This window comes from Carcharhinus amblyrhynchos, chromosome 14 (assembly GCF_965287045.1).
Source record: "Carcharhinus amblyrhynchos chromosome 14, sCarAmb.v2.hapA, whole genome shotgun sequence".
NCBI lineage: Eukaryota > Metazoa > Chordata > Chondrichthyes > Carcharhiniformes > Carcharhinidae > Carcharhinus > Carcharhinus amblyrhynchos.
This window is the reverse complement of record NC_137337.1, coordinates 65,788,864-65,802,570: the sequence shown is the minus strand read 5'-3', so window position 1 is coordinate 65,802,570 and position 13,707 is coordinate 65,788,864. Positions and strand designations below refer to the sequence as shown.

General features: G+C 48.4%; 1 protein-coding gene across 1 annotated transcript in view; it reads left to right on the top strand.

Moving 5' to 3' along the window:
• LOC145352291 (inositol-trisphosphate 3-kinase B-like) overlaps positions 1–13,707 on the top strand; it is a 61,590-nt gene that overhangs the window by 40,258 nt on the left and 7,625 nt on the right. Inside the window, exons 3-4 of the mRNA XM_080202041.1 lie at positions 2,009–2,222; positions 9,733–9,937. Of these exons, the coding sequence (XP_080058167.1) occupies positions 2,009–2,222; positions 9,733–9,937 (419 nt within the window). The remainder of the gene's footprint in view (positions 1–2,008; positions 2,223–9,732; positions 9,938–13,707) is intronic.

The following is a 13,707-nucleotide window of genomic DNA, read 5'->3' as shown; positions in this document are numbered from 1 at the left end:
CGCCTCCATTTTGAGCTTGTTGTTCAATGTTGTAAGACAGTGACCACTAGGCTTAAATCACCCACCTAGTTACCAGTCACTCACTCCCATTGATGTAGGCTAGAGTGCTGGCCAAGTTTGTATAGGACTGCCTGTTCCTTGCAATCTTGTCACTATTTCACCCCCTCAACCTCCCAGCCATGGAAAGGGTAACTCAACAGGATTGCGAGTATAGAGCTGGAGAATGCCTACCGTGCAGAAGGAGGCCACTCAGCCCATTCAGTCCACCCTGACTCTCTGACAGATCATCTTACCCAGGCCCTATCCTGGTAACCCAGCACTAATCCCCCTAATTTAGACATCTTTGAGACACTAAGGGGCAATTTAATATGGTCAATCCACCTGGCCTGCACATCTTTGGACTGTGGGAGGAAACCGGAGCACCTGGAGGAAACCCACACAGACATGGGAGAACGTGCAGACTCCATGCAGACAAGGTGCTAATCACTGTGCCACCATGACCCCCACCACCGTCGGAAAGGAAGTAGGAAAGCAAAGGCTGCTTCCAATTCTCCAGTACTGCCCAGAGCCTCTCCCCCATCCCAATCATGCCCAGAATCTTAACCCCTGTACTGGTGGACAGATCAATCCTCATATGACTCATATATCAATCAATCCTCATATATCCTCAGTGGCCTTCTGAAATTGGAATTCTCTTTATTCATTTGGGAATGTGCTGGGCCAGCATTCCGAGCCCATCCCTGACAGCATTCAATAGTCAACCACATTGCTGAGATTCTGGAGTCACGTGTAGGCCAGACCAGGTAAGGATGGCAGATTTCCTTCCCTAAAGTGAACCAGGTGGGTTTTTACCACAGTTGACGATGGTTTCATGGCACCATTAGAGTTTCAGTTCCAGATTTTTATTGAATTCAAATTTCACCGTCTGCAGTGGTGGGATTTGAACCTGGATCGCCAGACCATTACCTTGACTCTCTGAATTACCAGTCCAGCGACAATACCACTGTGCCACTGCCTCCCATTGGTGGTTAGTGGCTGCTCTCGGCCACTGGGCAGTCTGTTAATCTGATCTGTGCAAATATTCATCTGAATGAGGCCCTGTGTTAACGTCAGCCACATCGCTGTATTTGTTACCCGCTATCAGGGCTTTGCCTCACTTTTCTTGCCCTCACAAATCCTTTGAACTTATTAAACATCTCCATTAGACCATCCCCTCATCTTCTATATTCAAGAGAATAGAAGATTTTCCAGTTCCTGCCACAGTGGGTTTTCCAACAGCAGAGGCAGCTCACCAATGACCAATGGGCTTTCCATTCCCGCCAATGTCAGTGGTCAGTGGCTGGCTGGCCATGCCATCATAGTACCCACCTCGGGGGCGAGGGGTGGTCCGGTAGAACGAAAAATCCCGCAGTAGTGGAAAATCCTGGCCTCAGAATGTAACATTCTTTTGCTCCAGTATCATCCTGATGAAATACAGAGCAAACTACTTCATGCAACGCGGATAATTTTTTAAAAAGTATTCATACATGGGACATGGGCGTCGCCAGCTGGCCAAGATTTATTGCCCATCCCTAGTTGCCCTTGAGAAGGTGGTGGTGAGCTGCCCTCTTGAATCTCTGCAGTCCACGTGCTGTGGGTTGACCCACAATGCCATGATGAAGAGGGTTTGATTTGCTCACTGATTAACTGGGACAGAGATAGGTGGGGGCACGGGGAAATGTTGGGTGGGGTTCTCCAGCCGTGTTTGCCCCAAAAATGGAGAATCCCGCTTGAGATCAGTGGACCTTCGCATTGCTCCCCCACCCCCCATCCCGCCCGCTACGATTCCCGTGGTGGGCGGGACGGGAAAATTTCACCCCCATCCTTGGGCAAACAAGAAAGCTCTGACAATGATCTCTGAAAGGATCACAAGGAAGTATGGAGTTTACTTGCACTTTTCCGTGATACCCCTTACACGGATGTCCACATGTGCCAGCTGACACGGTGTCTTGTTCTGTTTGTTGTTTAGGTAGCTTCAAGGCAGGGGATGGTGGGAGAATCCTGAAGAAGTACTGTGAGAACGAGAAGATGTGCTTTGAGCAATTAAAAATGGATTCGCTGGCTCCCTTCGTGCCCCAGTACCATGGCCTTACCAGTGAAGACGGAGAGCAGTATATTCAGCTGGATGATTTGTTAGCTGAGTTTGACAGTCCGTGTGTCATGGACTGTAAAATGGGAACAAGGTAGGTACTAATCTCTGTGTAATCTCACACTGGAGCTGACCAGCGTACCATGAGGGGAAAGAAACAGAAGGCTCGCATTTGTGTAATGCATGAGTGAATGGTGGCACAGTGGTTAGCACTGCTGCCTCACAGTGCCAGGGACCCGGGTTCGATTCCCTGCTCGGGTCACTGTCTGTGTGGAGTCTGCACGTTCTCCTCGTATCTGCACACATTTCCTCCGGGTGCTTCGGTTTCGTCCCGCAGTCCAAAGATGTGCAGTTTAGCTGGAATAGCCATGAAAAATTGCCCCTTAGTGTCAGGGGGATTAGTGGGGTAAATATGTGGGCTTACATATGGGGATGGGATGCTTTCTCGGAGAGCCAGTGCAGACTCACTGGGCTGAATGGCCTCCTCTGCACCGTAGGGATTCTGATTCTACAATCATGGGAAGCCTTACCATGTTATAGGTGCTAGATAAATGGAGCTTATTGTATAACTGGGAACAGTCCAGTGAATGACTAGACTAGTGCAGACTAATCCAAACTGGGAGCAATACTGTAACTAATAGCATTGGGCTCTATATAGTGACCAGCTAGCCTGCCAATGGTATATGGGCAAATTGGAACACCATTGCCAAAGTAACTTACTGCTCTTCAAATGATACAGAGCACGCCATTCAACCAGCAAGCCTTCCATTTACACCCAAGTCACCGGAGTTTGCAGTGCATTTAGAAGCTGACTGGAGCATTTACGAGATGCCTCCATAGATTGGAATATGGGGTTACAGGGATAGGGCCTGGGTGGGATGCTCTCTCAGAGAGTGAGTGCAGGTTCGATGGGCCGAGTGGTCTCCTTCTGCACTGTGGAATTCTACTGTTCATAGATTGACTGAAGCAGCAATCACAAATGGTTTAGTTTCTTGGCAACCACAGCCACCCTCCCCCTCACCCCCTCCAAAAAACACAGGACCACAGACAAGCTGCACTGCTGTTTTTGTACTGCTGCTTGCAATCTCCAATTGGCTGCTTTGTAGAATGCTAGCTCACCAAAAACAGATAAGAGGAGTGTAGTTGACAGCGATATAGATTTTTATCAGCACCGGATCTGTGTTTCCCCCCTAGGACTCCACTGCTTGGAAACCACAAGAATCTTATTGAGCTTGTTTGCGTCTGTTGATCCAGCATTGCTTCCTTGTTGTAGTTGTTGAGAGTTCATGTTTTTATAGCGTAAATAGACTGCAAGGCAGCGTGTTAGGATGGTCCGATCTCCAAGGTTTTCGTGTGGTCTGCGTCTAAAACACCTTCATAAACATAGTGGGATGAACGGAAACGCAAGTGTTGATTCGTCATTAAGTCGAAACGAGCCCTGGTTAGCACTGCACCTTCAGCAGAATATGTGAGAGAGGCAGCTTGCCTGGATCCCTGCCTCAGCTTTCAGCCCTGACTGAGTTGCTCAGGGCTTCTCACCTTGGACCCAATGGGAGCCTGGGCCCACCCCTGAACCCGTAATCCAAGCTAACACTCCAAGGAGGCACGGCAGGGGGTGCTGCACCATTGAAGGTGCTTTCTTCTGACTGAGATGTTAAACCCAGGCCCCACCCGCCATCACAGGTGGCTATAAACAATACTCATGACCTCTACTTCAAACAAAAGCTGGGGCCCTCCCTCCAGTGTTCAGGCAATGTTTAGTCAGTGACATACACCTGAACTGTTGAATTGTAAGAAGCAGTCAATATGTTTAATTTTTTTCTTATTAGTGTCACAAATAGGCTTACGTTAACACTACAATGAAGTTACAGTGAAATTCCCCTAGTCGCCACACTCTGGCGCCTTTTCGGGTACGCTGAGGGAGAATTTAGCGCGGCCAATGCAACTAACCAGCATGTCTTTCGGACTGTGGGAGGAAACCGGAGCACCCGGAGGAAACCCATGCGGACACAGGAAGAGCGTACAGACTCTGCATAGACAGTCACCCAAGCTGGGAATCAAGCCCGGGTCCTTGGCACGGTGAGGCAGCAAGTGTTAACCACTGTGTCACCGTGCTGCCCAATAACAATCTAGACTGGGACCAGTACCGTGACTAATTGGACTGGCCATCTATATGGTGATGATGTGGAGATGCCGGCGTTGGACTGGGGTAAACACAGTAAGAAGCCTCACAACACCAGGTTAAAGTCCAACATGTTTATTTGGTAGTAAACGCCACTAGCTTTCGGAGTTTGCCCCTTCGTCAGGTGAGTCACCTGACAAAGGAGCAGCGTTCCGAAAGCTAGTGGCGTTTACTACCAAATAAGCCTGTTGAAGTTTAGCCTGGTGTTGTGAGGCTACTCACTGCACCTATACAGTGGCCAGCTGGATTGCCAATGGAACATAACTGCCACATTATCTTGCTGCGTAACACCAACAGTTACTCTGTTTTTTTTTGTGTTGTTGGTGAAGAGATAATTATTGGCCACTGTGACAGAAAACCTCCCCCACAGTTTTTCAATTTGTGATTTTACATCTAGCTGCAAGGGGCCTGAATTTAATATTTGACCTGACTGGCAGAATCTCTTTAAAAGTAAAAGGTCGCCAATTTAAGACCGAGATGAGAATTCTTTCTCTCTGAGCATTGTGGGTGGCACGGTGGCACAGTGGTTAGCACCGCTGCCTCACAGCGCCAGGGCCCAGGTTCGATTCCCGGCTCGGGTCACCATCTGTGCGAAGCCTGCTCATTCTCCCCGTGTCTGCGTGGGTTTTCTCCGGGTGCTCCGATTTTCTCCCACAGTCTGAAAGACGCGTTGGTTAGGGTGCATTGGCCATGCTAAATTCTCCCTCAGTGTGCCTGAGCAGGTGCCGGAGTGTGGCGACTAGGGGATTTTCACAGCAACTTCATTACAATGTTAATGTAAGCCTACTTGTGACTAATAAGTTAACTTTAGTGAATCTTTTGAACTTTTCTGCTCGAAAGGCTGTGGAAGCTGGGGGCTGGGGATTCCTCCCCCCCCAACCCCACACACAAAACACACACACCCTCCCTCCCTCCCCCCACCCCCGGCAGTGGTGGGATGGTAAAACACTCAAAACTCATAAACACGGGTGAGACTGAAAGATTCTGCCGCCAGCCAACAGTATGCTGCCTCCACTGACAGGAAACACACCGGGGAGGTGTGAAAACTAACCCCCCCCCCCCACTTCCCCCGGCATGGCCATGGTTTTATTGAATGGCAGAACAGGTTCGGGGGCTGAGTGGCCCACTCCCGCCCCTAACTCGTGCGTCTCCCCCGGTATGTTCTGCAGGCCCCCCTATTTCCAGCTCTGGATTGTCTGAGCACTCTCTATTGAGGTGACACTCAGAAGCTAACCAGTGTTAAAGCTGCTGGAAACCACCAGTGAGGAAGGACGTAATTAGATATCACACTTCTTATGCGTCAGCTGTGTTCATTTGGACTCTCGTCTCTGAGTCTGAAGGCTGTCGGGGTCGAGTCCCACTCAAGAAACTTGACCATCAGAATTCAGGCTGAGGGAATGCCGCGCTGCCAGAGGTTGCAGTATTTCGGAGATGGTTATACTGATGGTTATACTGCCCCTTACGCGAAGATAAGAGATATCACGACCCAGCTCGGAAGAGGAGCAGAGGCGTCTCTGGAGCCCTTGTCAACACTCACCAATATCGCACAAGCACCATGCTGTTATCACTTCGCTGTTCATGGGATCGATTGACTCCTGCGTTTCCTGCATCGCAACAGTGATCGCTCTTTAGAAGTATTTCATTGGCTGTAACGTGGTGATCACTGCTGCCTCACAGCGCCAGGGACTCGGGTTTGAATCCCGGCTTGGGTGACTGTCTGGAGTTTGTACGTTCTCCCCATGTCTGCGTGGGTTTCCTCCAAGTGCTCCGGTTTCCTCCCACTGTTGGAAAGACGTGCTGATTCGGTGGATTGGCCATGCTAAATTCTCCCTCGATGTACCTGAACAGGCACCAGCAACTAGCGGATTTTCACAGTAACTTCGCTGCCGTGTTAATGTCAGCCTTCTTGTGACACTAAAGTGCTTTTGGGACACTCAGAGGCACTATATAAATGTAACCTTTTTCTCCCCCTTTCATGATCTCAGGATAGCCCAAGAGTGTTTAACAGCCAATCAAATGCTTTGTGTAGACACTGATGTAATGGGCTGAATGACAACCCACATTTTGAATTCAAGTTCCCACTAGCAAAGAGTAAGGCGATAATGAGTAGATTGAATGATATTAGGTTGATCAGAGAATGAATATAGGGTACAGTGAGGGTAGTCAGAGAATACACTGATCAGCGTGGGCTATATCAGTGTATACTGCACTGAGGAGTGTGGGCTTTTCCGTGTATACTTCACTGAGGAGTGTGGGCTTTATCAGTGTACACTGCACTGAGGAGTGTGGACTATGTCAGTGTATACTGCACTGAGGAGTGTGGGCTTTTCCGTGTATACTTCACTGAGGAGTATGGGCTATATAAGTGTATACTGCACTGGGGAGTATGGGCTATATCAGTGTATACTGCACTGAGGAGTGTGGACTATGTCAGTGTATACTGCACTGAGGAGTGTGGGCTATATCCGAGTATATTGCTCTGAGAAGTATGGGCTATATCAGTGTATACTGCACTGAGGAGCATGGGTTATACCAGTGTATACTGCACTGATTGAGGAGTGATATAACCCAGTGATACAACACTGATGTAACCCAGTGTATACTGTACTAAGGAGTGTGGGGTATATCAGTGTATACTGCTCCGAGGAGTGTGGGCTACATCAGTGTATACTTCAAGAACAAAGAACAAAGAACAAAGAACAACACAGCACGGGAAACAGGCCCTTCGGCCCAACGAGCCCACGCCGCCGTCCTACTATCTCAGTGACCTATTCATGATTTTAGTCTACGTCTAACGTGCGAGGATCAGGGAGGTCCAATTTAGGGACAATTTTAGTACCCAATCAATCAGCCTAAAAGCACATCTTTGGGGGATGTGGGAGGAAACCGGAGCACCCGGAGGAAACCCACGCAACCACGGGGAGAACGTGCAAACTCCCACAGACACAGGCCCAAATCCATGTGTCCGCACAGCAACAGAGATAGTCTCTGAGCTGTCATGTTGCCCTCGAGATGGTCCAGTTTAAGCACACTAACGACATGAAGCAATAGGCAACTCCCGAAGCAACATCCAAGAGCAGCCCACTACAACCTGCCGCCTGCATGCCCCTTGCTGGACTTAAATGCCTGTGGAGACATTCACTGAGGAGTGTGGGCTATATCAGTGTATACTGCTCCGAGGAGTGTGGGCTATATCAGTGTATACTGCACTGAGGAGTGTGGGCTATATCAGTGTATACTGCACTGAGGAGTGTGGGCTATATCAGTGTATACTACACTGAGGAGTGTGGGCTATATCAGTGTATACTGCACTGAGGAGTGTGGGCTACATCAGTGTATACTGCACTGATTGAGAAGTGATAAAACCCAGTGATATAACACTGATATAACCCAGTGTATACTGTACTAAGTAGTGTGGGGTGTATCAGTGTATACTTCACTGAGGAGTGTGGGCTATATCAGTGTATACTGCACTGAGGAGTGTGGGCTTTATCAGTGTATACTTCACTGAGGAGTGTGGGCTATATCAGTGTATACTGCTCCGAGGAGTGTGGGCTACATCAGTGTATACTTCACTGAGGAGTGTGGGCTATATCAGTGTATACTGCACTGAGGAGTGTGGGCTTTATCAGTGTATACTGCACTGAGGAGCATGGGTTATATCAGTGTATACTGCACTGAGGAGTGTGGGTTATATCAGTGTATACTGCACTGAGGAGTGTGGGCTATATCAATGTATACTGCACTGAGGAGTGTGGGCTATATCAGTGTATACTGCACTGAGGAGTGTGGGCTATATCAGTGTATACTGCACTGAGGAGTGTGGGCTACATCAGTGTATACTGCACTGATTGAGAAGTGATAAAACCCAGTGATATAACACTGATATAACCCAGTGTATACTGTACTAAGTAGTGTGGGGTATATCAGTGTATACTGCTCCGAGGAGTGTGGGCTACATCAGTGTATACTTCACTGAGGAGTGTGGGCTATATCAGTGTATACTGCACTGAGGAGTGTGGGCTTTATCAGTGTATACTGCACTGAGGAGCATGGGTTATATCAGTGTATACTGCACTGAGGAGTGTGGGTTATATCAGTGTATACTGCACTGAGGAGTGTGGGCTATATCAATGTATACTGCACTGAGGAGTGTGGGCTATATCAGTGTATACTGCACTGAGGAGTGTGGGCTTTATCAGTGTATACTACACTGAGGAGTGTGGGCTATATCAGTGTATACTACACTGAGGAGTGTGGGCTATATCAGCGTACACTGCACTGAGGAGTGTGGGCTATATCAGTGTATACCGCACTGAGGACTGTGGGGTATATCAGTGTATACTGCACTGAGGAGTGTGGGCTTTATCAGCGTATACTACACTGAGGACTGTGGGGTATATCAGTGTATACTGCACTGAGGACTGTGGGGTATATCAGTGTATACTACACTGAGGAGTGTGGGCTATATCAGTGTATACTGCACTGAGGAGTGTGGGCTATATCAGTGTATACTGCACTGAGGACTGTGGGGTATATCAGTGTATACTGCACTGAGGAGTGTGAGCTATATCAGTGTATACTGCACTGAGGAGTGTGGGCTATATCAGTGTATACTGCACTGAGGAGTGTGGGCTATATCAGTGTATACTGCACTGAGGACTGTGGGGTATATCAGTGTATACTGCACTGAGGAGTGTGAGCTATATCAGTGTATACTGCACTGAGGACTGTGGGGTATATCAGTGTATACTGCACTGAGGACTGTGGGGTATATCAGTGTACACTACACTGAGGAGTGTGGGCTTTATCAGTGTATACTGCACTGAGGAGTGTGGGCTATATCAGTGTATACTACACTGAGGACTGTGGGGTATATCAGTGTATACCGCACTGAGGACTGTGGGGTATATCAGTGTATACCGCACTGAGGACTGTGGGGTATATCAGTGTATACCGCACTGAGGACTGTGGGGTATATCAGTGTATACTGCACTGAGGAGTGTGGGCTGTATCAGTGAATGTTACAGTGAGGAATGTGCAGTGAAACAGCGAGGGGTGTGACCAATACCGCACAGGCAGCACAGTGGTTAGCACTGCTGCCTCACAGCGCCGGGGACCCAGGTTCGATTCTGGCTTTGGGTCACTGTTAGTGTGGAGTTTGCACATTCTTCCCGTGTCTGCGTGGGTTTCTTCCGGGTGCTCCAATTTCCTCCCACAGTCCAAAGATGTGAGGGATAGGTTGATAGGCCATGCTAAATTAGTGTCCTGGACTGCATAAATTAGAGGGATTAGCGGGGTAAATGTGTGGGGTGATGGGGATAGAGTCTGGGTGGAATTGCTGTTGGTGCAGACTCGATGGGCTGAATGGCCTCCCTCTGTACTGTAGGGTTTCTATGATTTCTCTCTGCTCCCTCAATAGGACGTATCTGGAGGAAGAGCTGATGAAAGCCAGAGAGAAGCCAAAGTTACGGAAGGACATGTACAAGAAAATGGTGGAGATTGACCCTCAAGCTCCCACCACACAGGAGCACACATACCAAGCTGTCCTGAAACCACGTTACATGCAGTGGAGGGAAACCCTGAGCTCTACAGCAACACTCGGCTTTCGTATTGAAGGGGTTAAGGTATGTTAGCCTGGTCTAGTCCTGGGAGAGATTTTGATGTGCGTTGACGCATGGTTCTGAGTTGAGTAGAGATGGGGGAGGAGGGGGTGGATGGGGTGAATGGAAAGATAGCTCTCTCTGGTTTCTCTCCCATTGCCCTCATCTCGTCCATGAGAATCTCATTCTGCTCCTGAAACCATATTCCCACCAAACTGTTGACCACTCACCCTTTCTTCCTTGCTCCCATAGAATCACTAAAAGCAGAATGAGGCCATTCGGCCCATCGAGTCTGCACTAACCCTCTGACAGATCATCTCACCCAGGCCCTATCCCTCTACCCTATACATCTTGACGGAATTTAGCATGGCCAATCCATCTAACCTATACATCTTTGGCACATGTTAGCTGGAAGTGTAAGCTCTTTCCTCTCCTTAACTACTGACTCTCCTCCCTCTCAAATCTCTAACTATCATCCTGACTGAAAGCAAACCCTGTTTATCCCTCTGTTTTAACACATAACCTCTCTATCTCCAACCTTGGTTTCTTCTCCGTAGTCATCAAATATGCTACATAGGAATATAGGAATTAGGAGCAGAAGAGGGCAAATTCAGCCCTACAAGCCTGCTCCACCATCCTGGCTGTTCTCTCCCTGGTCTCAGGTTCACCTCCCTACCTGTTCCCTATACCCCTATATCCCTTTTTAAATTAGAAATCTGTCTATCTCCTTCCTGAAGCCAGTTAATGATTCTGACTCCACCACACTACTGGGCAGCGAGTTCCACAAATTCACCACCCTCCGGGAGCAGTAGCTCCTCCTCATCTCAGTTTTAAATCTACCACCTCGCAACCTATCTCTTGTTCGAGATTACCCCACAACAGGAAATATTTGGTCTACATTTATTTTCTCAATCCCTTTTAAAATGGTCTATACCTCGATCAGATCCCCTCTCAACCTTCTAAACTCCATGGCACAGCACAGTAGTAAAAAGTCTGACAACACCAGGTTTTAGTCCAACCTATTTATTTGATAATATACTCACAAGCTTTCGGGGTTAGCCCCTTCGTCAGGTGAATGGAGAGTTCTGGCCTCAGACAGAGCATATAAAGCACAGACAGTTTAGAGATTACTGATTAGAATGCGAATCCTTACACCTAACCTGCTGTTCAAGACCTGAAGTGGCTGATAATGTGAGTGGAAGGACCACTGATCACAGTTTAAAGAGATGTGTATTGTCTCCAGACAGTACAGTAAGTGAGGTTTTGCAAACCCAGGCAAGTCACGGGGGCTACAGATAGTGCGACATGAACCCAAGATCCCTGTTGAGACCGTCCTCATGTGTGCGGAACTTGGCTATCAGTCTCTGTTCAGCGACTCTGCGCTGTCGTGTGTTGTGAAGGCCGCCTTGGAGAATGCTTACCCGAAGGTCAGAGGCTGAATGCCCGTGACCACTGAAGTGTTCGCCAACAGGAAGGGAACAGTCTTGCCTGGTGACTGTCGAGCGATGTTCATTCATCCGTTGTCGTAGCATCTGCATGGTCTCCCCAATGTACCATGCTTCGGGACATCCTTTCTTGCAACGTATCAGGTAGACAATGTTGGCCGAGTTGCAAGAGTATTTACCATGTACCTGGTGGATGGTATTCTCACGTGTGATGATGGTATCCATGTCGATGATCCGGCATGTCTTGCAGAGGTTGCTGTGACAGGGTTGTGTGGTATTGTGGTCACTGTTCTCCTGAAGGCTGGGTAGTTTGCTGCGAACAATGGTCTGTTTGAGGTTGTGTGGTTGTCTGAAAGCAAGAAGTGGGGGTGTGGGGATAGCCCTGGCGAGATGTTCGTCTTCATCAATGATATGTTGAAGACTCCGGAGAAGATGTCGTAGCTTCTCCGCTCTGCGCCCTGTGGCATCTGCGCCACAGCGAAAAACCACACCGATCTCCTCAGAAGGCAAACACGGGACACAGTGGACAGAGTACCCTTCGTCGTCCAGTACTTCCCCGGAGCGGAGAAGCTCTTTAACCTGTGATCAGTGGTCCTTCCACTCACATTATCAGCCACTTCAGGTCTTGAACAGCAGGTTAGGTGTAAGGATTCGTATTCTAATCAGTAATCTCTAAACTGTCTGTGCTTTATATGCTCTGTCTGAGGCCAGAACTCTCCATTCACCTGACAAAGGGGCTAACCCCGAAAGCTTGTGAGTATATTATCAAATAAATAGGTTGGGCTAAAACCTGGTGTTGTCAGACTTTTTACTGTGTTTATGCCAGTCCAACGCCAGCATACCCACATCATGACAGCACAGTAGCACAGTGAATAGCACTGCTGCTTCACAGCTCTAGGGACCTGGGTTCGATTCCTGGCTTGGGTCACTGTCTGTGTGGAGTTTGCACATTCTCCCCATGTCTGCGTGGGTTTCTTCCGGTGCTCCGGTTTCCTCTCACAGTCCAAAGATGTGAGGGTTAGGTTGATTGGCCATGCTAAAAATTGCCTTTAGTGTCCTGAGATGCATAGGTTAGAGGGATTAGTGGGTAAATATGTGAGTTAGGGCTTGGGTGGGATTGTGGTCAGTGCAACTTGATGGGCCAAATGGCCTCTCCCTGTACTGTAGGGTTTCTATGTTTCTAGCTGTCACTTCCCAAATACCTGACCATTCTGCATCTGAAACTATCCAGCCAATTATCTGCTGAAATTTCTCTTACTAAATTCACAGAAAATATTCTGCATGAGTTGAACGAAATAAACTATCTCTCATTGACCTCTTTTCGGTCTTTGAGACCAGTGACCCTCCCGCCACTTGCCTCTGACACCTTGGGCAGGATTTTCTGGCCTCGCTCATCACAAAATCGTAAGATCCTGCCCAAGGTTTCCTGCTCAATGGTTTCCATGTTCTGCCCCTTGCCCGCTCCAATTGCTGTGGTGGGTGGGACACGACCTTACCTGGTTGTGTTCCTATCCATCCCCTGCAAGGACTTCTCCTCTGCCTCCTGTGCCATTACCTCTGGCGTGTCCCTCAAGGATCTATCCGTGGCCTCCTCCTCTTTCTCACCTGCCCCTGGGAAACACCCAGAAACACACTGTTTCCATTTCTACAACACCCAGCCCATCACTGCCTCTCAACCTCCTGCACTGTCGCTGAGGTACCAGGTTAAAAACTTCCTTGTGAGACTTCTTACTGTGTTTACCCCAGTCCAACGCCAGCATCTCCACATCCTGCCTCTGAGATGGCAGGTTGCTTGTGAAATATGAAGTATTGGATGAACCCTAATTTGATCCGGTTAAATATTGGAAAGACTGAAGGCATTATCCCCGAGCCTCGTCACAAACTCTTCATCTCCAGCCACTGAAGCTGAAGTGATTGTTGCGTCTTTAGCATCCTGTTTGATCCCACTCTTTCCTGTAAAATACTGTGTGCTGTCAGCTTTTCACTATTTGATGCCTTTAGATTCTTTGGTGTGGTCACTCGTGTGTGGTATTTAACACGGAACAAAGCCTATACGGTACGTCCATGTTGTCACACAGACATGCACATGTGCAGCTGAGTGGGAACAGTGTTTGGTTCTCCAGCTGAGCTTCCGCCATCAAAACCTCTCCATCACAAAGATTACCCCTGTTAAATCATCCAACCACAGCTCTCCCTCCCCTCATCCACTACCAAAATCCTCATCCATACTTCTGTTATCTTCAGACTCAACTATTCTAATGGTGTCTTTAGCTGTCCTCGTTCTAACCCAGGGGAGACTGGTTCTAACCCAGGGGAGACTGGTTCTAGCCCAGGCGAGACTTGTTCTAA